The following is a 27,137-nucleotide window of genomic DNA, read 5'->3' as shown; positions in this document are numbered from 1 at the left end:
TTTTTTTTTTATGTTCACCGATCATCTGTGACTCAACAGGAGAATCATTCTGCCATTAACACATTCACAAGGAGCTGAAGATGATTAATGGCAATTTCTTTACTACTTCTGAATATCCTACTCCTTAATTCACATAAGGTCCATTGTTCTCTTTTCCAAATCTGTGCTCCTTGCCTATTTCTATGTCCAGTACCAGTCTCACATCTCTCATTAGTGCATCTCTCACACTGAATCAGTACTCAGAATGTGTTGAGCTTGAGTGCTTTGTGTTTGTATATGCTTAGATCTGGAAGTGACTTTTCCATGGGTAGATACAGTACTTCTGAGAACATGAAATGATTTCTTTGTGCTTCCCTTTTTCTCAGGCCTAAAGAGTGACACAGAAGTCCCAGTTCCTTATCTGCCATTTAATTTAATGTGGGGAACCTGACACATTAGAATAATGGCATAGGCATTTGATGTAACACTTCCCTTTACATGGCAAACTGGGCACTTACAGAGAGGAAGAAAACGAAAGAAACTTTCTGATCAAAATTACAAGTTTGGAGTGTTGGGATTTTTGTTTTGTAAAGAATGTGTTCTGTTCTAAATACTTCCACAGCAAGGCAGTTTTCAGTGTTTAATATGGTTGTGCTTTACAACACAGACATTTTTAATGTCAAACTTCTTGTCTTAAAATTCAAAAACAAAGGGGGCAAACTGCAGCAGGTGTATTTTTACAGTCATGACTGTAGTTACGTAGAGTTCATGGAAGTGGAGGGAAAATACATCCTGATAACTTTGAGAAGTCTCTTTTATATGCACCAATTTCTCCACTCTTATTTTGCCTAGTGTAACTATTCCTTTAGATTTTCTTTATACAGTGAAATGTTTAAGCATATATTTAAAGTTAAGGTTATGTATTGAGAGGTCTGTGAAGTCAATAGGGATCACTATGTTTTAAGAAGCACATCTTTATGTATCCCTAATAGTGTCAGGGGACATAGTGCCTGTTGGGTTTTTTTGTATGTGTGTGTGATTCAAGTACTCAATAGAAATTGAGTTAAAATTGTATTGTGATCAAATGACATCAGGGACATCAGGTTAGTTACAGACTCAAATCTGAGTGGAATTGTACATAAAATCACAGAATTGGTTCAGTTGGAAAAGACCTCTAAGATTATTGAGCTCAATTGTTGACCTAATACTACCATGGCCCTTAAACAGTGCCCTGAAATGCCATGTCTGCATCACGTAGGAGCATTCAGACTGGAACACTGGAACACTATGCATTTTTTTCTTTTTATGCCTCTATTTCCATCTCTCAAACTTCTGTCTTTGTTAATTTTTGGGGGGGCATTCTTCAAAGCCTTAAACTCTCACCCTATAAAATCCTATGGGAAGACTAATATGCCTGATTGAGTCATATCAGTCTTTGCAGGATCAAATTTAATTAAGTAATACTTTCCAAGATATAAAAATCCTCAAATTCCACCAAAACATACAGAATTTAGAAGCTAGAGAATGCACCTCCAAAATGTCATTTGTATGTGTGTGGAATTCTTTACAGTTTCATTACATTATTTCCATTAACTCCGTAATGAAGGAAACCTGCAAATTACAGCCTGAATAATGTATTTTGCTGTTCCTGGGAACAAAGGTAACTCACACATCATGTTAAAGAGTAGCATTAAATTCTAGGCACAACCTCTTTAATTAGGTCCCTGTAAATTTGTTCAAGGGGAAAAGACTTGCTAAGTAGTTTCAGAAACTCCTGTTTCCCATTTGTGGGGGAATAATGAAAAGTGTGATTCACACTTTCCACATAATTTAATGAAATCCTTCATTAGTGAGAAATGACATTTGTCTTCTGTATTCAATACGTTCTTTACACATGGAGGATAATTCTCTTAATTTGTTTAAAATTGCCAGGAATCTATTACCTTTGTAGGATGAATAGTGGTTGCTGTGCCATTGTTATTTTCACAACAAAATCGGTTTCAAATGAGGGTTGCAAGCAGCATGCTGAACCAGTTGCTGGAGAGTATATAGGGCTCTTTTGCAGTACTACTTTCAATTAAAATGTACTCCTTCTGTAATCCCACAGCTGACCAAACAGGAATGTTATTTATAGGAGATGCCATAATACAGGTCAGTAAACATTCATTTTTTCCACAGACATTTGTTTCATACTTGCTTTTTGGTTTCTTCCATTACACTAACTTATACATTGCAAATCATTTTCTTCCTATTGTATCTGGTTTTAGGTTAATGGCATAAATGTAGAAAGTGCTACTCATGAAGAAGTGGTAAGTCATTCCACTTATTGGTTTTTTAATAATGTGCAGAATGTTCTGTGTCCATACTGTTTTGTCTCTAGCCTTGCCACATACAAGTTTACTTTTGTTTACTTATTGTCAGGTTTCTCATAAGTGTGATCATTAACAGTTCAATTTTCACTGTTTGATATAGTTTCTGCATATACCATGACACTCTTTCATAGTAAGACACATGCACGTGTGACACAAATGTACTGTTCCAAAGTTGAGTCTCTGTCATTGTTTATTATTTTTTTTATATCCTTTAGATAAAGCAGTGTTTCAAAGCACAAAATAAGGCACAAATGCAAATTTGTAGTAGGCTACCTCCATTCTGTTCATCAGAGTGCAACTCCTCTTCACAGAATGGGGACTATGTCAGTTTTATCAATGATCCCTTCCCTTCCCTTCCCTTCCCTTCCCTTCCCTTCCCTTCCCTTCCCTTCCCTTCCCTTCCCTTCCCTTCCCTTCCCTTCCCTTCCCTTCCCTTCCCTTCCCTTCCCTTCCCTTCCCTTCCCTTCCCTTCCCTTCCCTTCCCTTCCCTTCCCTTCCCTTCCCTTCCCTTCCCTTCCCTTCCCTTCCCTTCCCTTCCCTTCCCTTCCCTTCCCTTCCCTTCCCTTCCCTTCCCTTCCCTTCCCTTCCCTTCCCTTCCCTTCCCTTCCCTTCCCTTCCCTTCCCTTCCCTTCCCTTCCCTTCCCTTCCCTTCCCTTCCCTTCCCTTCCCTTCCCTTCCCTTCCCTTCCCTTCCCATTTGTTTTTTCCCCTGTAAACTGTACCTTGGGCTTCTTGCTATGAAAATTCAATGGAATGCAAAGAAAAACAATTAAAATGACTTAATTATTTCAGAATGAATGGTGAAAATATACATTACTGTGTTATGATGCTGCTCATAAGTAATGAAATATCCTCTGGGTGATCACAATTGTTCAGGGGTTGCCAATAAATTTATATCTATAAATAAAAAGCTGCATATATATTTTATATATATGTACAGACATTGTGCCTTGATTTTCATGAGAAAACCAGTATGTGTGGATTGCTGTGACACACTGAAAAGGCCCCTGGGACACAAATTTACAGCACACTTGGGAATCCAGTTGCAGTTTCTGCAGAGCTTTGGAATCTGGTGATGTTCAGTTTAGAGGAATCTTGAGACTGAAGAATGGAATTATAATGACTGTTCCTTGCACAATGTTAGCTCTCACCGCTACACTCATTTTCATGGTAAAAATGAATGCTCATGAAGTGGACCAGGGTCTTTCAGTCAGTTTATTTGCTTGAAAGAAAAATTATTTAAATTGAGATGACAAGGATTCCTCTTTTGCTCTTTCAGTTATTCCATGTGATTTCAAACGACAGTTTATCCCAATGCTTGGTCTAATGCAAACTAAAATAATTTATTGACTAGTGGTTAGTTTTTAACTGGCTTATTTCATTTATCAGTTCAATTGTATGTGGATAAAGCTAGTTCACCTTCATTCCCCATGCAGGGCTTTTCCTGTCTGCATTGCAAGGGAGTATATATAAAAGTTCTTACTCACCCCATTGCCTGTGTATTGGCAGTTCTCAGTCAATTCACTGACAGCCATATCTCAAAATAGCATCTGTAGCAACCATAAATGACATGGGCTCTGACAGTCTTATCAGCAAGAACGAAATTACATGGACAAAGGAACTAAACTTGCTTTCATTACTTGGAGGTATTCTGTCTAGGTCAAGATAAAGTGCAGCTGCATCACCTTGCAGTCCCTTTCTTGGTGATGATTAATACCATCACACTGGATTTCTAGAATAATTACAGACCATCTCAGTAAAGCACAGAAGCAGACCTATTGTGTTTTGGTGAACTACTCTTTTGCCGCTTCTATTGTTACCACACAAAGACAACTCTAAACTTCCTGAACATTATTCCCTGCAAAATAGTAAGTTATATCCCTTATGGACTGGGTTTTGATACCAAGAAGCTCTCCAGGACTGTTGTAATACAGCTATGGTATGGTCATAAGGAAAGCATAATGCAATTCTTTGCACTGTACATGCAAATTCAGAGAAACGTTAAGCAAAACTTCCTGGAACAACTGTAGTCCATATGATTGAGGACAGCTCTGGACAGAGGAGAGATCTCAGTGGGCCAGGAGATAGTTCTGCAAGAGTGACTTTTCTAATATCACAACCTGATAGCAAAATCAGAGTGGAGCTAGAGAAATGGGTCAGATAGTAGAGGAATGGGATCGTTCTATGAGATCTGAGATGTTAGTCTATTGCTGAAGCTCCTAAAAGAGTGAAGATGTTTTATTTTATTTGTATCAAGATTATGTCATTGAGTTTTTATGAAATAACTGTTGAAATTTCTTACCCCAAACAAAAATCTATTTGAATATGGTGGTTTTGCAATTAAAAATAAATGCTTCAAAAAGAAGGGTTCACTTCATGACCCTAAGCTTTCAGCTTGAAGGAATCATTTGTTTAGCAGAAGATTCTAGATATTTGTAGATAAAATATGTAAATTATGATACACTTATCTGCTGCCTGTCAGAAGGTTAATATTCCTCATCTCATTTGTTGGATTACAGAGGCTCTGAGTGTGTGCACTTGCACATAAACATGGCATGAACTTCTAAAGTGAAATACATATTCAATTTAGGAATAAGTCTGACTGATCCTGGGGTTTTAATTATTGTCTTTTTAAAAGCTTTCAGTTTACAGTCTTGAGGATCCATGAATTCCTATGACTTTTTGTTGAATGAGAGTGGATGTATTTAAACTTGCATTATGGCACAGATCCAGAACTTCAAGAACTATTTTCATGAAAATTATGCCTCTCTCCTATGTGAGCATGTTAAGGCATCGCAAAATAGGAAATCCTGCCTCTGTGTTCCGTGTAGGGTTCAGAGACTACAGAAACCATCAGCTTTCAGTTAGATCTCTCTGAGCAGCATGGAAGGAGACCAAATATTCCATGTGAAGAACAGCACTGGAATAAGAGCAAAAAGATGTCAACTGCCCGTGGATAAGTCTGAAGAGTCTTTGAAAGTGCTGGTACGAAAAATAGTTGCCTGGTTTTGAAGTGGGATTTGATAGCCTCAGGAGCAGTGCCATGCAGTGTTCCTTGTTATCCCTGACGATTGCTAGGAAGACCTGCCCACTCTTGCTTCTTTTGATCCTTGCATCCTGTGCACAGGCTAGTCTATGTCTTCATTTTTGGTTGCTATGCTGGGTTTCCCTGTTGGTTGAGCTTAGCTTCCCTGAAGCAATATCTTCTCCTCATTTCTCCCTCCCACATCTTTCTTTGCCCATTTAAACGATGTTTTATGCTGGGTGACCATCAGTATTTCATCCGGCTTTGAAGAGCTACAGTGCTATCTATTCTAACTCAATGTTACTAAGGGCACCAAGCTGAAAGCTAATTAAGAGCTAGTGTACCCCTTTGTACTGTTGAGTAGATTAATTAAATGTGTTTGTCAAAGACCAGAGCTGTAGGAGAAGGGTTATTTTTGGATAACTTTGGAAGAGCTATGTTTGGTCTATGACATAGAAAAAAATGTAAACATCTTGTAACTGTAGGGAGAAACTTGGCAGAATTTGATTGGATGTGTTAGAATATTGTTTTATTATTTTTACCTATTGCATGCCTTAATTACACACATGCCAGTAGAGATGTGACACAATGTGCCTTCTGATAGAGTATATAACTTTGCTGTGTAATGTAATAAACATCTTTGCCTGCTAACATCTTGGCCTGGAAGCTGTGCTCTAGGGTGATTGAACACCTACACCCATACTACGACAAATGGTGACCCGCGCCGCGCACCCTGAGCAACTACAGATAACGACACCAACTTGCACCAACAGCAGAACACTTGGCTTCATAAGGCTTGTGGAGGTAGTGCTCACTGCCGTCATTAAATGGTTGCCTTGAAGTGGTTGGCATCTATGATACTTGCTAAAGGCTTTTGTCCACCTTTTGTCCAGTAGCTGGTGACAGTCCCCAGCTTAGCTTAAGTATGGGCGTGGACATTAAAAATAAAAGATAAATAAAGAAAAAATGAAAGGCACCTCTGGGGCTGGGGAGGGGGGGAGGGAGGGGAAGAAACTGAAGAAAAAGAAGAGCCACAGGCTGCGAGGCAGGGGTGAGCAGTTGGGGTAATTGTAGGGGGGTTGGAGCCTCTCTTTGGCAAGCACATAATGGGGAATAAGGTGTCAAAAGAAGAGAGAGCAATATTCAGAGTCTTTACTTAGATCTTGAAAAAAAGAGCTATAACTCTCTTCAAGATGTTTTAGTTGCAGACAAAATGGACATTTTAAGCAAAAAGTATGAATTGAGGGGAGATAACTGTCCTAAAAGCCTTTCAGAAACTCTTTAAGCATCATGAGAAGTCTATCAGTACCTCTGCTTTTCAGCAGATGCTCTTTTCAGCTGCTGAGCACTGCTCCTCTTCCACGAAAAGAACAGTGTAAGATCCAGGGATCTGGCATAAGATCAGAACTCAGTTTTGGGACTCTGCTAAAAAGGAGAGTGAGATCAGAGAAATTAGAGCAATGTCTGTGCTGAATCTACCTTGGAGAAACAAGTGAAAAACACTGATTACCAGAAACTTTTGTGTGCCTTAAGAAATGCTGCTGTAAGTGATGTGCTAACAGCTTGCATGCATCAACATCCAGAAACTTTGGCGACAGAGGCTGTCGCAGCTTCTCTCCCAGCCTTTGCTCTTTCCAACAGTGTGGACAGAGGTATGGAGTGAGGAGGAAGCAATGGCTTCTGCTCTAGCCATCTCAAATTTCAGAGCGGTGGTGCCAGCCACAGCAGGAGGCTCAAAAAACATCAATTAAGCTCAGAATTGCTGCTATCGCCTCCCCCTGGGACTTGCTTGTTATCTACGGGTGAGAATTTGACAACTTCTAGCCAACTTATGAGACTTTCCATGCCTCCAATGGACGCTGCAGCCCGTCCTGATATGAATAATGATTTTAGCATTATTTCTGATTGTAGGGGACTTCGGAGATTTGTTATTTTGGTGGCTTTAGTTGTTAAGTTTTAATAGTTAGCATAATGAATATTGAGTACTCAGGATAAGTATTTAGTAATTATAATAAGGTATATCAAGTAATAATAAACACGTTAAGCATATGGTAATTATCATACACTATTATAATTAGTAATTGATTATAATAGACATGATAATAATAATAAGATATATGTAATAATGGGTAACTTTAAGTAGAATAAGTTATTCTATGAGTTCAGAAGTGTCATCCAAGTGCCAGGTTCTGCACATTGGCCACAGCAACCCCTTAAAAAAATCAGCAGACCTACCTAACACTGATCACAATGACTGTCATGATAATGTGAGATCAAAAGCATCAATCAGAAGTTGATTGCATGAGAATGTCACCAGAAAACATCTGCTTTAGGACTGAATATCATGATTGCTTAATTGTTGTGCGATTAGGTAACATGTTCACATGGATTTATATGCTAACTCAACAGTCTCCCATAGTTAAGTAATAATATCAAATAGTTAAAGGGAAGGTCAAATGGATTATAGCACAAAAGACATTTTCATTTTAGGTTATAAAAAACAAACAAAAAAAAGGGGGAATTTAGATATTATGTCACAAGAAAATATAATAGTTTGAGAACATAACGTGCTTTAACTATTCTATGTGTGGTTTTAAGTGTGATTAAAAAAATTATGACGGATATAAACATTTTGGAGGCTTTAGTTGGGAGAAATTCGAAAGGAAAAGAAACATTAGGGCAAGGTTAGGAACAACAGGACTCAGTACCTTTCCTTAGGAAAAACAGAGCATCAAGAGATCAGTATGTTCGTATCAGTGAAAGTGGATTACTGTGTTATGTTCAATTTTACATTGGGCAGAATTGCAAACATTGAGGATGTTATCTCTGACCCAGCGAAGGGGCCTTGTCACTCTTGCTGTCTGCCTTCAGGTATTTTCCTTATCTGTGGAGATAGAGCCTGGCCAGCCCTACCCTCACAAATCAAGGGAAGACCTTGCTGACATTAAACATTTCTATGATTTTTGACCATCTTAGAAAAAGGCAAAGGTGTAACATTCATGCCTTTGAGGCAGATTGTAAAAGACAGTGCTGAAGATAGGGTTTGCTGTATTTGTAGGTCTTTGTATCTTAATCCCTGTGTACAATGTGTTCAGGCTAGAACTGGTATGGTTAATAAATCTTCTTTATTAATAAGAAAAGGCAAATGTAAGTATTGGAACTAGCAAGTTCTAAGTTCTTCTTTAAGAGCTCAGGCAGGTAACAAAGTTACCAGGGAGAAGACACCAACATCCTTCCTTTTCTATCTAAAATAAGCAACTCTCCTGTTTGTGTCTTGAAATTGTAAGATAAGGGGAAAGGAGTGTATGCTTGTTATTATAGTATAGCTGCAAGTCTTGTTATCTTTACCCATATATTATGCCAGTTGTGTTAGAATGAGCTAATTGCTTTTGCAATGTTGTTCATTTTACCTTGCTTGCTTTTATGTATGCAAAGAATTTTAGAAAGGTCCATCAAAAAGTGTGGGTTTACTAGAAAAAGAAAAAGGGGAAGATGTAGGAGAAGGGTTGTTTTCAGATAGCTTTGGAACAGCTTTGTTTGGTCTCTGACATAGAAAAGAATGTAAACATCTTGTAACTGAAGGGAGAAACTTAGCAGAATTTGGTTGGGTGTATTAGAATATTGTTTTATTATTTTAAGCTATTGTGTGCCTTAATTACACACACGCCAGTAGAAGATAACCAATTAAGATGTGACACAGGTGCCTTCTGATAGAGTGTATAATTTTGCTGTGTAACATAATAAACATCTTTGCCTGCTAACATCTTGGCCTGGAAACTGTGCTCTAGGGTGATCAAACACCTACACCCAGAGTTACTCTGTTTATGTAAGTGGAACTCAATTAGTTTTCATTTTGTAAATTTCCTGAAATGGAAAGGAAAATGTGTAATATCGAGGGCTTACACCCACATAAAATTAACTCATTAATAAGATGGTTGTATTTATGATCACTGCGATGACTGATGAATTCTTTTGAGATCACTGTATGAGCTGGACATAAGTATTGTTTCTCTTCACAAAGCCATTGACCTAATAGGAATGTGATCTAAACAAGTGTTAGATCACAGTGCCTTATAGTTGTCACTGATATTGCAGGCACGTTTATTCAGCCACTGAATTAAGGCAGATAATGGCACCTTTGCTTACTCCACATTATACAAACAGAATGGTATTCATATGCTTCAGATGACAAATAAGTTAGCAGATTGTATCAAAACCACTAAATAATTGGATAAGTAGATCAAAAGTTGTTTGCTTGTTTGCTTTTTTTCTTGTTGGGTTTTGTCTAATATGGTATTAGTAAAAAGTCTAATAGAAGTCTAGCCCTGGTACTTAAGCAAATATGGCACTGGCTGTAATCTTGACTCTGGAAGAGGAGAAACTGATCCTTCAGAAGTCTGTAACATGTCAATGAGATTTGATGTTACCTTCATGAAGTAGAATGCGGTTGTTTTTTTCCAGCACAGAATATACTTTATGGTGACCTGTGGTGAATAGATATTGGTCTGTACAGCAGCACAATTACAAGGTGGTGTCCAATGACAGGACGTGGGGCAATGAACATAAACCAAATCACAGGAGGTTCCATGTAAACATTAAAAGGGTGGCAGAGCACTGGACCACGCTGTCCAGAGGTTGTGGGGCCTTCTTCTCTGAAGGCATTCAAAGCCCATCTGGCCATGTTCCTCTGTGATTTACTCTAGGTGATCCTCCTCTAGCAGGACTACCTAATATTCAGAGGCCACTTCCAACCCCTCCCACTCTGGTATATAGGCAGGAGTCTTGAGATAGTGTTCAGAAGGTTCAGGTATGAGAGTTTTCCCAATGCAAATTTCTTTTTGATATGTACTTAATATTGCAGATGATCTGCTGGTTTCTGGTGATAGTAGCACTTTCATGCTTGGGGGTGATGTGGAGGCCAAAGCACTAAAGATTCACATAACAGGGTACAATTACTGTGAAACAGTGCTGAATTTTCTCTCTTTCAAGTATTCCTATTACTGTGTTATGTTCTAGATGGTTTAAGGAATTCAGTGTAACAGAAGAATCTTTGGTTTTGGCTTTGGTTGGTTGGGTTTTTTTTATTTTCAAGTTTCTCCAGTTGTTTAAGCCTGAATTGGTGGCCATATAGATGATTACAAATAAATTTTATGCTTTATACAAATCACAGGGTGTTCTGTTGAGCTTATCAGTCCATAGGTCTAGGACTTCTGTTTTGTACTTCAGCAGTGAATCTGTAGACACCAAAAGCAGTTCTCAGTGCTTCATGCATTTAGTCACGTATTAACTCTGGATGTCTGTTGGATGTCTATTAGAGTAGTAAGACTTAGTACAAAAGGATCCTTGTGGAAAAATTTGTCAAAGGAAAAGGAAGCGTTGTCCAAACTGTCAGCCATTTCTAAACCAGAGAATGGAATATACAACCTGCGGGGTCTGATCACTTTAAAACCTTCTGGTTTAGCTTTTGCACTCAGTAGCATAAGGCAGCATTCATTAAATATTGTCGATCGGCCAGATGAAATTAACTTCATCATCATTTCATACCATTACCTGCAGACAATGGCAGAAGTTTTCTGACTGGTATATCTCTCCTCAGAGACAGATAAAAGCCTTTTCTGAGAACTCCACAGGTGTACTATGAATACAGGCAAAAACTGACAAAGAGAATTGGAAAAGTAATGGCTACATGAGAACTTCCATTTAGTCCTTTTGCACAATCAGTGCCAACTGGAGTTTGTATAAACACAACCACATAACTACAATCTGGAAAGATTATTAATATGTTTGAAGAATGTGAACCTGGAGGGTTAGACAGCTACAATTTGTTTGCTTGAAAAAGCCTGCATTTGGGACTAGAAATGTTTACATTTCTAAAGATTCTTAAACATATGCATTTCTAGTCATGCTCAGTCAGGTTTGTGTATGTGTGCTTGAGTTCAAAGTGGCACTTTGATCCTGCAGTGTGTGACATACCAGGTGTGTCAGTAATGATTTCATATCATTTCCATCTAAGAACTGTGTTTGCTTTCTGGTAGTTGGTGTCATAATTTTTTGATACCTGAGACAACTATTTCATTTTACAAGTAATGGGTAAGAGAAGATAAGCAATACAACATCTTGTTTATTTTCAAACTGTGATTTCTGTGACTTTGAACTCCTTTCAATTATAGCACAGTTGAGACTGACCTGAATTTATAGAGGGAAGCCCCTCTAATGCTCTTATATTATTGGAATTTCAGGAAGGATGGAAAAAGTCCTTTCTCAGGGCTGGGTGTTCATTGTTCAGGTACTAGTCAGCCTTAGAGAATTTTAAACTTCCGTTGCCTCAGGAAACAACTGATTTGGCTCAAAATGTGTTTTACAATGCAAAGTCTGTGGAAGCAGCATCTTTCATATCCCAGATGTTTGTTTCACTTCAAAACTTTTAACGTGGACTAAAGTGTGTAATTAAGTAAAAAACCCAAACATACACAATTTAAAGATAAATAAATAATTTCTTCCCCCCCCCCTATAATTCCTGGTAATTATATCATGCTGTAGCAGTGTTATTTTTTTAAACTAATACTGAAGTGTTGTGGTAAAAACCATCTTTTACTGTATTTGCAGGTAGAAATAAAGGTGCTAATTGAGTGCTAACCAAGAGAAACTGCAGTTTAATTTGAATCTGTGAACATTTCTGTAGCCTGCACCACTTGGCATATCATATTCCCATCACATTTGTATAAATTGTTCAGACACAAATGCTGATTTTGGAGTAGCCAATTAAACATTAAGGAAGAGATTATGGTGCATTGAATACTGCAAAGCTAAGGAAGATACAAAAATCAGAACTATTTATTGGAAATCACTTTGTAATTGACCAATGGAAAATAGAGAAGTGCTTCTCATATTGAGCTAACTTAATTGTACTTTAAGCTTTTCCTATGCTGTCTGCAGTCATTTTAAAGACTACTTGTAGTATGATGTCTATTTTTCATGCATCTTCCTTGCCTACTCATACATAGAAAAGCACAGTGTCAGATTTTTCATATGGGTCGAGCTGAAACTGCCAAGTTTCCAAAAACCACTTCCAAGCATACTTTAGCCTAGGAGGCATTTTAAGTATTAAGGATTATTGTTCCCTTTCCATTAGAAGTGCTTAAAATTTCTTAAAACTTAGAGTTCTCTAGATTTAACTGGCCTTTTGACATTATGTTATGATCTAATTCTCATATGTTTCACTACATCTTCATGGTTGTTTGCCTGCTGCATGACAGGCTTGCACCCAGGCATTTCTCAAGCCCAAGACTTGCACTTTTTGTGAATTGCAAGTATTTTATTTGTGAAACACATGTACTTCCAAGCTCAGACATTCATCAGGAAATTCACTTTCTTTTACTTCACAATTTTTGCTTCAGACTTTTAGCCTGAGCTAGGTATTTAATTTTCATCTGTAGATGCAAGAATGTGTTTCATTTCATCCAGCTTCAGATGTTTGAAGTGTAAGGTTATCATTCAGACTCTCCTTCTTTGGAGAGAGACTCCTGTGGGTGAAAATTCCTTTTTTATCCTAAGATCTTTACTGACTTCTATGGGGAAAAAAATAAATCAACTAATTTAGAGTTGAATCTTTTAGATGGCTGAAGTTAAATGATGTGTCTCTTGCTCTCAGAATAGGTCATGGCTAAAGGGCCATATGCAGGAATTAATGAATCAGAGCCATGCACCTTTTCAATTTAATTGCTGTTACAGTTCTGGTCTATAATAAGTCAGAACTTGAACAGCCAAGCCCCTGTCTAAGTCTCTGAGCAGTGTGAATATTAATGATAAGGTGTGGGTTTAGGTTTAGAACAAACCACAGTAACAATAGGGCGCCACAATTTTAAAAGAATGCACATCAGCCACAAATTGTGACATTGATTTGCCTGCCTGCGGTATATAGACTGTCCCTAAAATGGGTGTTGACAGTGAAAATGAAGCAACAAAGTTCATTTGGTTTTCCTAAAATATGAGTCATATTTTCCTTTGTAGAGTCCAGACTGTAGTTATCAAAGTGAGATCTAGAAGTTCCTATTTATATTTTTATCATTATCTCCATTCTGTTCTTGAGAAATATGTGTGAAAAAGAGAAGCATAATAAACTGTGGTTTGGTGAATGCACTTCCAGATACACCAAATCCACAAATTAGAGCCAGCATGAAAAACAAGTGCTTCATCTGGTGCCCTTTTCTCCTTCAAAACTGCAAACACACAAGTGAGTGTACACACACAGATAGCTCCAGTACATGCATTTAATCAAGTATGGTTTTTAAAATCCACACAACTCACGTTTATCACTGTCCTTTTCTATTAATGCTGCTGTAAGGCAACAGCCCAAGAGTGAGTGAATGCTTTTCAGTATACCTTTAAAAAAACATAAATAAAATCCTTATGCATCCCCAACCTCTTTGCTTCTGGACCTTCATGTCTCAAGCTCACTGATCTGCTCAGACTGCCTATTTTCTGCTTTCTCTGACCTCACTAAGCTCTGCCCTCAGAGCTGATTTTCCTAATTTAATGAATGCAAACCACTGTCATTCACTCTCAGTGATCTGTGGTCAATAGTACATAGAACAGCAAACAGATCTACCAATAAATATGTCTGTAAGAGTTTGCTGTGGTCAGTTACTTTTCTAATTGATACATGCATGCTCTAGTTGTGCTCAGACTAGAGGCCACAGGCATTACTTTCCATTTTTGACAAATGTGATCAGGGCTGCAGTCGCATACAAACCGAATAAAATCCTCTCTCCTGAGTGTCATAGATATGAAACTAGGAAATATCTCTGCCCTATAACAGGAGTTGAGTTCCATCAAAGATGCTATTTAGAGCTCCTTGTGCAGTAGTTAGTGCTACACCTTTAATTAAATTCTGATATTTTACGCACATGTGTACGTGTGTGTGTGTACGTGTGTGTGTGTGTGTACGTGTGTGTGTGTGTGTACGTGTTCCCTTCTGGTTAGAAAATACTTACAGATAATGAAAGCAGTCACAAAAATCAAGACTATATCTGAAACATAAAAATGTTCTTAATCTGTCATCTAAATGAATTGAACCAAATACTTACAACCTAGATAATGATGATATATTAATATACATATTTATGTGTATACACACAATTAATGTATTCAATCTACGTAAACACCTATTTCCATACTTCCCTATGCCAGCTTTATAAAATGAATTTATTTGTAGATGTTGTGTTCAGCTGATATATAAAATAAAGTTGCACACCAAATTTTTTATTAAAGTAATTCCACTGGTCTTGCCTGCTCTTAACTATTGCTGGTGTGGCTTGACCCTAAAGATATTCTTCATTCCAAGTAAGAAATGTTCACACAGAGATTCTTATAGATCAGCAAAGCTGTTGATTTCATTATGAGTAATGTGTTTTCCATGACTAGTGGTTCTTCATTTTAAAGTAGCTGTTATTTGTCACACTGACAGGTACACCTACTGCGAAATGCTGGCGATGAAGTTACCATCACTGTTCAGTACCTCAGGGAAGCTCCATCATTTTTAAAGCTCCCATTAGGTAAGAGGAAATTAACAGATAGTAGTAATTTATTTTCCTCTTCGCCGTATTCTTGTGATAAGATGACAGTGACAGAAATAGGAATTCAATCCTTGAGTGTTTTGCAGGAAGAGACAGAAAATTGTGTGTGCACTTTATTGCTCGACATACAAGAATATAGTGCATACTGCATGGCTGCTTCTGTACAGTTTATTCAAGATAAAACTGAAAACCTCATTAAAATGCAGTACAGTCATGGGTAATATCTGGAAGTTTTTCTGCAGAAGCTTGGCCTGAATACAATAAAATAGTGTTTGCAAACATTTGAACTGTACATTCTCACTGAGAGGTATTTTCAGGACACTTCCCAAACATGAATAGCATTAACTGTACATATTTCATAAATTACTTGCATATTTTGGTCATTTGTATCAGCGAGCAGAATTACAGTGTGACAACTAAGTAGTTTAAGAGGATCAGTAGTAAATTGTTAATGAACAATGCAGATAAGGAATTTTTTTTGTTGTTCATTTGGCTAGAAAATGTAAATATTCAAGGTACTTGAAATCAATGATGCAAGTAGAAAAGTGTACATAATATATCAGGTAATTTAATGATCAATAGTTTCTGTTATAGACCGTATTCATTCTTGGTTATACTAGCAATTTGATCTTGTTGGTTGACATCATATATATACTTGGACTCTGCCACATGTGGTCAGTTAACCATGGCTAAGAGCCAAACTCCCACCCAGCTGCTCTCTCTGAATCCTCATACAGACAATAGAGAGAAAACAGAACAAAAAATTTCATGGGTCAAGGTTAAAGACAAGAAGATCACTTAATAGAATAGAATAAACCAGGTTGGAAGAGACCTTTGAGATCATCGTGCCCAACCCATCATCCAACACCATCTAATCAACTAAACCATGGCACCAAGATCCCCATCAAGTTTCCTTCTAAATACCCCCAGTGATGATGACTCCACCACCTCCCTGGGCAGCCCATTCCAATGAGCAACCACTCTGTCTATGAAGAATTTCTTCCTAACATCCAGCCTAAACCTCCCCTGGTGCAGCTTGAGAATGTGTACTCTTGTTCTGGTGCTGGTTGCCTGGGAGAAGAGACCAACCTCCACCTCTCTACAACCTCCCTTCAGGTAGTTGTAGACAGCAAGAAGGTCTCCCCTGAGCCTCCTCTTCTCCAGGCTAAGCAACCCCAGCTCCCTCAGCCTCTCCTCACAGGGCTTGTGATCCAAACCCCTCACCAGCTTTGTTGCCCTCCTATGGACACATTCCAGCAAGTCAACACCTTTCCTCAACTGTCCTATTCTCATGGACAAAACAGACTCAAGTTGGGGAAACTTAAATGAGTGTATTGTGTCTCCTTCAGTGACAACCTAGACAAGTGATTCCCACCCTGTGCTCTGCAGTGGTGAGACTGCATCTTGAATACTCTGTTCAGTTTTGGACCCCTCCCTACAAGATAGACATTGAGGTGCTAGAGCAGATCTAGAGAAGGGCAACCCAGTGGGTGAAGGATCTGGAGAATGTGTCTTCCGAGGAGCAACTGAGGCAACTGGGGTTGTTTAGTTTGGAGAAAATGAGACCAAGGAGAAATGTCATTGCTCTCTACAGTGCTCTGAAAGGAGATTGTACTGAGGTGGATGTTGGTGTCTTCTCCCTGGTAACAAGTAACAGAATGAGAGGTAATGGCCTCACATTGCACCAGGGGAGGTTTAGGTTGGTTATTGGGAAAAATTCTTCCACTGAAAGGGTTGTCAAACATTGGAGCAGGGTCCCCAGCAGAGCGGTGGAATTATCATCCCTGGAGATACTTAAAAGGCATGTATATGTGGTGTTTAGGGACATGGTTTAGCAGTAGACTTGATAGTGTTAGGCTGATAGTTGGACTTAATGGTCTTAAAGGTTTTTTCCAGCCTAAATGTTTCTATAATTCTATGATTTCAAGAGCTTCTCACCAGCCTGTGCACTAAAAGGAGTTTTCATCATCAATCATTGGTAACACATATGACAACCTAAGTAGCAATTACACTATGCTATAAAGGACTTCCCAACTCACACTGCAGACAAGATTTAAGTGTGTACATATATAAATCTGAAGTATCCAAGTCTTTCCTAGCATCCCAGAAGACTCAGATACATGGCCCACAACCTTCAAATATTCAGTCAGAACAGCTGCTCTCCTCACAGTTTTAATACTGTGGTTTGTTCACTTCAAATACAAACTTACTGTCTCTTCCTCTTAACCAGTATTATTTCACATAGGTACATCTTAGCTGTAGTATCTCCCTCCCTCCTTCCTTCTCATACCTGTTCTGTCCCTACACTATCTCGTGAAATGGCTTGGAAAAGCACAAGAGGCCACAACAGGGAAATATCTTTCAGTCATTCAGTATTCCAAGGTTGGAAGGGACCTCAAAGATCATCGAGTCCAACCTGTCACCCCAGACCTCATGACTAGAGTAGGGAGAACACTACTGCCCACTGCAGGCTTGAACTCACAACCTTCCCATTGAGGGTCTGATATGCTACCACCCTCTTCTCACCACATTTATCCGGTTGATTCTGTCTTTCATGAACTGTGAAAAATAATAGCGGGTTTTGCATGGATTCAGACACAGGAACTGATTAACTGACACTTAAAGATGGTACAAGGGCCACTTATTTCTGTTTGGAGGAGATTCTAACTCTGGGTGCTAGGCTAGTGTTGTCTCACTCACAGCTGCCTGGGACTTTTTGCCCTTACTAGACTATTGTGAGGCTCTTCATAATCATGAATTAAATTATACCAACAAATAATCTTTGCCACAGGAATTTGAGCAGCAGTTTTATACAATGTTGCATAATGCTTGACATAATTTTGCATAGGGCAGAGAATTCTTTCTCAAAAAGCTATCAGGCCTGTATCAGAAGCTAAGATGGGCCAGTAGGGTCATTAATTATCTGCTTCATTGGACATAGACATCCCCCTGGGCTGTGATTTGCCCTAAGGTCACTGTCAGCTAGGGAGAGCATAGATTTTGTTTGTGGAAAATGAAAAAAAGAATTTTGGGTTGGGTTTTTTTTTCAGAGCTGGGTCAGGAAGTTGTTAGTGGCTACGAGAGGTTTTTGTTAGCTTGATACTTAATAATTATGGCATCAGCTCTTGAGTATTGTCATTAAGGACTCTTTCGTTCAGCTAAGTGCATACTGATCCCAGAGTTCAGAAGGGATGTAGGATCCTTTTAGGTAAGGACTACTGTTGCTGGGGAGACTTCAGGACATTTTATGCTAAAAGAGGCTCTCTGCAGAATTTTTCTTCCTGATAATCATACCAAATTGCCAGGTATTCTGAAGCTGTAAAGTTTGCAGTGTAATTAAAAATCACCAGGAGTGTTTCTTTTTGATTTTAATTTATTTGTTCTTCTGGAATGGGCTCTTTTGTCTGTTGGAGGTTGTCTATGACATAATTATCAAGTTAGATAAATGAGCTTTTATTTGTATGCAAGAGGGCTACAGCAGCATTCAGCAGTGTTGTTCATAAGACTAGTTGTTATAAAAGATAAGGTCTTGCTGACCAACTGATGTACATTGATCTGCTGTCCTGCCTTTCAGGGCTTTGTTTGTTAGGGATGTAGCATAATTCACTCAGTGAAATAAACAACCACCTGTTGATGGGAGTCTGAGTTGACCAGAACTTTAATAAAGACTTTTGTAGGCCTATAAAGCCAAAGGTTTTTAAAGTTACTTTATTAAAGCCTAGGCTTTATTTTTAAGTGGTAGAATATCTCTTTTTTTAATTGAAAAATCTCAGTCATTCTATCAAAAAGAATGTGAAATGATTTATAAGTACTTCCTACCTGGACCACTGCAAGAGAGTCCTTGAGGTTTTGCCATCTGGCTTGGTGATTTCCTGTTATTACAAAAATTCCTGTGATCCTTAGAAAGTTTCTTTCCCCTACCTCAGCATCCTGCTTGTCTTTTCCCTGCTACCCCCAAGGAGATCTCAGTCTATTTTGTGACCTGCAGACTTCTATATCCTTGCTATCTCTCTCTGACCCATTCTCATCTTACAGGGTAAGTTGCTTTGTTGTGTTCTGTTTTTTCTTCTCTGAGCATACTGACCTATTGCTCAGGCAAAGATCATCGGCCCTCCTATGGCATCCCTTCCTAACCCAACCTTCTCGAGAAAAAAAATAGGAAAAAAAAAATAGCCACAGCTGAGAATAAGCAAAGCAAACAGATGAAGCCCACCATAGTGTATGCTTGCATTTCTCACAGGCTCCCTGTCTGCCTGTGGTGGAATTTTGGTGGAAGGAGAGGACAGCCAGTCAATAATGGCTGCTGGAAAGATCTGGCATCAGTACCCATCACAATACTGTATTGTCATGGAGCAGGGATTTACCTGTAGCAGATGTATTTTACATAAACACTTTGTTTTGATAGTCTTCCTCAAATGAACAGCCCAGAGATTGGACTGGTACCTACCACTTGGTTTGGAGTCTTTTCTTCTGGGGTGAGAGCTAAAGTAGCAGATACTAAAAGATTTCCTGTGTTTTAGTATATTTTGTACCATGGATATCATATGTATGTGCACTGTGTTTTGTTCTAAGAGCAGGAAGGAAAGACTACCTGATTGTTTGGAGGCTGGCTTGTAGGCACCCCCCACCCCCCCATTTATTCTAGCATATCTTGTATTATGGTAAAACTTGGATTAGAGATTTGAAAATACCTAAATTCATGTCCTTCAATAGGCTCAAATTGCTGAAGAGGTGGGATAATTGCACTTTAAGAATCTTACGTGACTCATAGACCTGTCATAGTTGTGTGCTGCTGGAGACATTGTAATTTCCCAACAAGCAGACCTTCAGTGGAGAATTTAAGGCCAACTTTTAAAATTTTATGTATTAAACAAAAAAAAAAAGGAAAACCCCCCAGAAATCTTAGAATTGTCAGGATTGGAAGAGACCTTTGAGATCATCAAATCCAATTGCTTACCTAGAGCTCACAGTCCCACTGCTACTGTTCCAGTAAGTTACTGCAAGACTGAAGTTGGAACAGATGGATTTTTGTGGTCTTCCATCTTTTTACATTAGCTACAAAATGTTGTGGCTAGCTACTCAAGTCAGCGCTTGGCTTAGACCCGTAGAAGCAAAGCATAACAGTTCCTTCTGCTGACATCATCTTAATGCTGTACAGAAAGGACTCCAAATGGAAACATGCTGAAACTTCACAATTTGGGGTATACTTCTGAGACCTCAGCACTAAACTGGCAGATTTGTTATGGAGAAAGTGAGCTTTTGCTGAATTAAGTTCTATTTTACTAAATCTTCCAGATAAGTGGAGTAGATACATACAAAAACATCTGGTTAAGAATGACTTTTTGACTTCTGTGATGTTAGACTTGACAGACTTATTAATATGAAATGGCTTACAGGCAATTTCAAGTGACTTCTTCATATGGAAAAAGGAGTTTTTTATGATGTAATGCTGTGAAATCAGCGTGCTTTATTGATGAGATCAAACACTGTCTGATAGTAATTGTATATTATTGGTGCTATATATTAACATTTACATTTAAACAAAAATTACATATTGATGAGTCTTTGTGCTATTTCCATGATTGTATGTTACAAAACTATTAACCTTTCCTGAAGTAATTTTAACTACTAAAGTAGGATCATGGTGCATAACTGCTAAAATAAGTGATACCTTGAAGGTTATAGCTGTGTAACCTTAACACATTCATATAATAACAAGATCTTACAATGACTTTGCTTCTAATGTCTCAGTTTGAGAATGTGCATTATGTTGAAAGTAATTGGCACTTTAAGGATGTGTCCATTAATAAAGTGTGTGTGTGTGTACACTTAGTACTTGCCTGAGAGTTTCTTAATAGCTATGTTTATAAATACAGTCCGTGGTTGTACTATGAGGTGTGAATTCTTGATTTTAAATATCTTATAGCTATTGGAAAAAACCTTAATCTTGTAAATAGTTAAGCATACAAATAGTTCCCATGAACACAACCTCTATAAAATGGCATTTAGCTACTTTTTTTCTTTCAAGAGTATAGCATATGGATATTATATTGGTTATCATTCTAAAATGCAAGCAGTACTTTTGGTTTGGTTTAGTGATTTATATTAAAACTTGTTGCTGTATTTCACAGCTAGAATAGGTATGGCCTGATACACAAATGTTTTTAGCATAAGCAATTTTTTTCATGATCTGATTTCCAGGTTCCCCTGGACCATCCAGTGATCACAGCAGTGGGGCTTCATCACCTCTCTTTGACAGTGGCTTACATTTAAATGGAAACTCAACTAACACTGTAAGCAAATGCATAACAAAAACATGGTGTAAGCTATACGATTTCTCTTTCCATTCTGAGCCTCAAAATGCTGGTGTGGGACTGTAAGACTACCCTGATTTTGTTGCTTGTTTGATTGGCTGACTGATTTTTATTACTTTTTTTTTAAGTGCATATATTATAAAATTCTGTACTTAAAGTAGTCAACATGGTGCCCTGGGCTGCCAGGTTCTTCTTGTGAGACCGGTGATTAGCTGTAGCAACGAGCAGAGTAAGATTTAAGCATGAATTCATGTGAACTTCTGTCACACTTCGTTGAATTGTAGTATTATACTATTAAATTTAGTCCACCTAGAGATTCTGAAATGAACATGGAACCTTAAGTTGAATTATTGGAGCAAGCTCTTTTGTGATTGGAAAGAAAGAGAGGAAAAGCAAAACTAAAACAGAAAAGCAGACTTAAGGGAAAAAAAGGTCTGTTTCTCTAATTCACAGAATATCCAGTACTTTTTGCTGTGATGATTGGGTATAATTGAATTAATTGCAGCATTACAGGAAATAAAAAAAGAAATTCCTTTCTCTGGGAAAAATATTAGTTACCAAACCACATTAGATAGGATGCCTTAGTAAGGGACACTACTGCTCTTTTCAGAATGAATACTGAAGATGCAAATGCTAGCCCTACAACGACATGGATCTTCATCCAAACTTGTTTAACTCCTAAGAAATTGCAGCTATCTTTTTTCCTTTGAGATTAAATTTTACAGAAGGAATGCCCGGTGAATGGACTAAAGGCTTCTCCTCTGCTCTGTTTTTCCTTTTCTTTCCTACTCAGCTAGAGATGCCACTGTCTGCTGCTTACTGTACTTACTGTACTCCCAGGCTTTGCACTTTGAGCAGTGTCTCTCTAAACTAATCCTTAAGGCTTGTGTTCTTCTGATTAAAAATATATCACAACATAAATATATTATACACATACAGTAAATAAAAATAAGTGTGCTTTCCTGTCCTGATACCTGTACCTTAGTGCCTGAGGTCCAAACTCAATAAATACATAAGGTTTCTTGTTTATTTGTTTTTGATTATTCAGATAACCGTTACCTTTAATTATCTTGTGTTGTCATCTTACTTAAGAACCCAAGTCTGCCCTCAGGGTCTAGCACTCTGCAATGCTGTCTACCAGGTGTTCACAAAGACCTTTCTTGCATTTTAAGAGGACTGGGTCAGATGATTGCCCGTAATTGCATTGCACATTTTAGTATATTAATGCCTGTTGAGTGCTAGAATGAGTGTGCCTTAACAACTTCCAATAATGTTTATGACTCTATTGTGGGAATTGCACACTTGGAATTCTATGCATTACAAAAACATAAATAAATGTCTGGGAGTTTTGTAGGCTTGTAACAGAATAGTGCATACTTGGTTGCCAAGGTAGCACACAACAGGCTGTGCATTAGCTTGAAATATACATGGAAAAGAAACAGGAAATAAAAGAGAAAATTTTAAGGGGGGGGGGGGGGGAAGAGGAGTACTAAGGTACTAGCTTGCTTTTTAAAGCTCTTAATTTCTCTGAAGCTTGGCATAAAGTCACATGAGGAGCTATGTATACACCAGAGAGTAAGGCTTAGAAGTCAAATAAAGCAAAGCAGTTTTATATCTGGCCTAGTAAGAAGTCTCATTCTCCCTTCATAGGAAACAAGCTGAAAAAATGTCATATTCCTCTTCTGAAATGCAAAGCAAGGTTCTAAGTGTGCTAAGCAAGCATGACTGGCTTTTGGGATGGTCCACTGCAGGTGTGTGGTCAGACTTTTATCAGAGTAAATTGTGAGTGTGACTAAGCTGCGATCAAATCTTCAAAAGTGGTTTTAAATGTCTTTCAACTACCAGCTAGTGAGTACTTATTTTAGTGTTATGGCAAAGGAAGAGCAGAACTGACATTTCCTATAACGGTATTTCCAGTAAGGCTAAGGAAATTACAATCCTTTTTTAATGTCAGGTTATCAGAGTAGATCTGACGAATACCGCACCTTCTAAGTTTGTGTTGCAGTTGTATGTCCTCCTTAACCGCAGTCTGATCCATGCTACATTAGACAATGCACAGTGCAGAAGAAAGGGCAGGAATGAGAGGTGAGGAATTAGTGTTGTCTGTTTTACCGAGCTGTCATTTGTCATGTCTGTCCTAGAAAAACAAAACAATAGACTTGAGCTTATACTGAGTCCAGGCTGTGACATTCACCTGATGCAATAGGCTATGTTTTGGTGGTGTTAGCTTGGATCATATAAAGCATAGTGTAGCCATGTTAGCATCAAGTTGCTTCTGCTTGATACCAATTTCAGTTCTGGTGCTAGCTTGCCTCTGTTAGACATAACTTTATCACCTCTGCTGTGAAGCATCTGTAATATGTGATGTGATACCATCCTCAGGATGCAGTATAGCATTTCAGCAGGGTTCCCTGGAATGTGGAGAAATGAGCTGAAGTGCTCTCTTCACACCTAATTATTTTGTGCTTGGGCACTGTGACAAATGTAATAGAAACTGGTAGTGGCAGATACATTCATCAGTACCTTATAAGTGGTTTATTAAACACAGTGTGAAGTTTCAAGGGGAACTTAAAACATTCAGAGCTGGTGGTCTCTAGGCTAATGATTACAGGTTATTTACAGGATTCTAAATACAAAACAATGAAGAAAATTCTGTACATATATTTTCCTAGATGTCCAGGCCAGATGTCTGGAGAAATTGGAGGTGAAAAAAAAGAGAGTAGAAATAAAACAAAATTGTTTTTAAGATACTATTGGATAATATAATTGTTACAGTGCAAAGGGACAATGGAATATGTTTTCATTTGTTTGGAAATCCAGCTTCCCTGAATTGACTAAAAGTGATATTGTAACAAGTGATAAATAATGTGTAAATAATTATTTTCTTGGTGTTCATATAATTTAAGAACTGATTTAATTTTGGTAGTCCATGTTTAGTTTAGCTGGTTAAATGAAACTAAACAGGCACTTAACATTTCCAACTGACTTTGAAATATTTTTCCCTGGTGGTTTTGTTTTGCCTGTTAAAATCTTTGCTTTGTAGAAAGCCACTACCTACTTCATCAGAGAGTATGGATTTTAAAATAGGAAAACTATGGATGCCCAGTTCATGGTGGGATGACTAGGATGCTAAACCTGTAATGGTGGTCCTCATTCCAGATTAAGAGAATGATCTGACTCAGTCTGAGATGTGTAAAGGCAAATAGAGAAGAGGATCAAAAGCAAGGGGATTGACAGCCTCTTACTGAGAGTTACAGCTGTTCTGATGGATACTTCAGTAGAGTGTGTGAGCACACCATTGAATTGGGATTGAGGCCCTGTATTCAAAAGCTTCAGCAGTTTTACATTGCTGTAGTGTTTTCCAACTCTACATGAACATGCTCGTGATCATTCTGAACTTTCCTTTTGTTTTAAATTTTTATCATCCTGTAGCTCAATTTAAAGAAGAAAAGTTCTCACGATTTCCGGTCAGTACTTTTCTATTGGGGTAGTGTAGCATGTGATACCAATAGACTGCCGACTCCTGATTTGAAAATCTATAATTTTCTCCCTGAATATGAAAGTAACTTTAAATTTACTTCCAGTTCAGGGTGTTATCATGCGGTAATCTACATGCATAAAATGTAATTAATGTAATACGTGCAAACAACATGTCACATAGAGGTACAGCACTGGTTAATCTCATGAAAGTAATGGCTTCCATTAGCTATCTGAAGAGAAACTTAAAATAGATGAACACAGCTAGATACACTTAAGGATGTTGGACTGCTGCTGTGCTGAGGACCTGCATGAAATGACATAAACACACTGCAGACAAGTGAGCTGTGGTTTCCTCAATTAGTAAAATATGAAGTGACTGTCCCCTTTCTAGCTAGAGTGGAAAATAACTCAAATTTTCTCTTTCTGATTATATCCCTCAGAAATAATAGCTGTAAAAGCTGTCAAAGCCTAGTAAACACCTTCCTCCTCCACTACTATGAGATTGTTAAGGAAGTGCTTTTGACATTGAGAATTGAAATTGTTTGATTTAGACTTAACTGTTCAAAAGTTCTATGTTTTTTCTAGTCAGAGTTGATTGGGACTTTCACTATGGCATTAATGAAGTGAATAAAAGGTAACTCTAAAAGTCTTATCTTTTAGTTATATTGATCCTCACTGTCACTACTAATCCTTTCAGCAGGCTTATTTCTGCTTGTATTTAACATCTGATTGATGAGGTTGCTAATTTCTTCTGCACAAAAGTTAAATGCTTCTTTAATTTCCAAGTAAAGCTGAAGTCCAATGTGGGTTTGGGAACTATTTTTATTTTTTTGTCAGTTAGGGCTGTAACAAAAGCTGGTAAAATACAAGCCTTCCTAGCTGCTAAACAAGTGAACGCTGAAAATTAAGCTGTTATCCACACACCTTCAAAGAAGGTAGCTTCAATTTTTTTAAGTGACGCTGGCCTAAGTCCAAGTCTGTTTCCACTGTAAAAGAAGTTAAAGACCAAGGTCATAGGAAAGTTTATGGCTTTGTTATTTGTCTTTCAGAAAAAAAGTCAAGCAGGAACGCAGAATCATAGAGTGGCTTAGGTTGGAAGGGACCTTAGCAATCATCTACTGCAACCTCCCTGCCATGGGCAGAGACCCCTCTCAACTAGACTCAGTTGCTCCGCCTGGCCTTGAATACCCCCAGGGAGGAGCCATTCACAGCCTCTCTGGGCAACCTGTTAGCAAGTCCCTCCACACTCATATTGAAGATCTTCTTCCTAAGATCCAGTCTCAACTTACTCTGTGTCATCTTAAAATAATTCCCTTATGAAAAGTCTCTCTCCAGCCTTCCTGTAGGGTCCCTTCAAGTGTTCAAAGGTCCCCCCAGAGTCTTCTGTTCTCTAGGCTGAACAACCCAAGTTCTCTCAGTCTGTCCTCATATCAGAGGATTCTGAGGATGATCCTCATGGCTCATCTTTGTGGCCCTTCTCTGGACTTGCTCCAACAGTTCCATGCCCTTTGTATGGTGGGGACACCAGAGCTGGATGTAGTATTTGAGGTGAGGTCTCACAAGGGCACAGTAAAAGGGAAGAATGGCCTCTCTTGACCTGCTGGCCACAGACTAATAGGCCAAGCCAAAAATAGTAACTTGCATTTGTTGAGTATCTGGTTTCATTGTTTAATTATATGTATGTTCCCATCCACAGCCTGTTCATGTGAATACATAGTTTCTTGTAGCTTTTAGTAATTTATTTCAGTTTGCAGCATCAGTAGAAAGAAAATGGCTCAGGAGATAAAGATAATTTAAAAATATTTTAAAAATGATTTCTGATCATGTGTCATTCCACAAGTTCCTGCAAAAATCTGACACTTAACAGGGCTCCTAGTTAGTGATACAAGCAAGAGTCAAGTCTCAGGTTTATCCTGAGGAGTGTGCAAACTCTGGAGTTCAAAGGATTTCCTTAACCTTGAGCTTATTTTTCCTAAGCAGGGACAGCATGCCCCATTTGGGGACATGAAGGGCTGCCAAAAGCTGTCTGTAGCAGCTGAAGTCTGAGTACACTTGCATTTATAATGTAACACCAGAAAAATAAAATCTCAACATTGCATTTTGAGGGATTGGCCTGGAGAAGCAGATGTTATAGCAGCCTTCCAGTACCTCAAGGATGCCTACAAGAAAGCTGGGAGGGACTATTTACAAGGGCACCTAGTAGCACTAGGACAAGGGGCAATGGTTTTAAACTAGTAAAAGGTGCATCTGATTTGGACAACAGGAAGAAACTCTTTACCATGAGGGTGGTGGAACATTGAAACAGGTTGCCCTGGGAGGTGATGGAGGCCCCATACCTGGAGGTACTCAAGATCAGGCTTGATTGGGCTCTGAGCAACCTGATGTAGTTTGGA

At 38.3% G+C, this 27,137-nt stretch overlaps 1 protein-coding gene across 1 annotated transcript in view; it reads left to right on the top strand.

Annotated features, from left to right (window-relative positions):
* Nucleotides 1-27,137, top strand: part of SNTG2 (syntrophin gamma 2) — a 102,729-nt gene that overhangs the window by 25,837 nt on the left and 49,755 nt on the right. The window contains exons 5-8 of the mRNA XM_068153401.1: nucleotides 2,087-2,130; nucleotides 2,247-2,288; nucleotides 14,842-14,929; nucleotides 21,152-21,243. Of these exons, the coding sequence (XP_068009502.1) occupies nucleotides 2,087-2,130; nucleotides 2,247-2,288; nucleotides 14,842-14,929; nucleotides 21,152-21,243 (266 nt within the window). The remainder of the gene's footprint in view (nucleotides 1-2,086; nucleotides 2,131-2,246; nucleotides 2,289-14,841; nucleotides 14,930-21,151; nucleotides 21,244-27,137) is intronic.

The sequence above is a fragment of the Melanerpes formicivorus genome, unplaced genomic scaffold (genome assembly GCF_026170545.1).
Source record: "Melanerpes formicivorus ecotype bairdi unplaced genomic scaffold, bMelFor1.0.p_v2 SCAF_25, whole genome shotgun sequence".
Classification (NCBI taxonomy): domain Eukaryota; kingdom Metazoa; phylum Chordata; class Aves; order Piciformes; family Picidae; genus Melanerpes; species Melanerpes formicivorus.
This window is presented reverse-complemented; position numbering and strand designations above follow the sequence as displayed.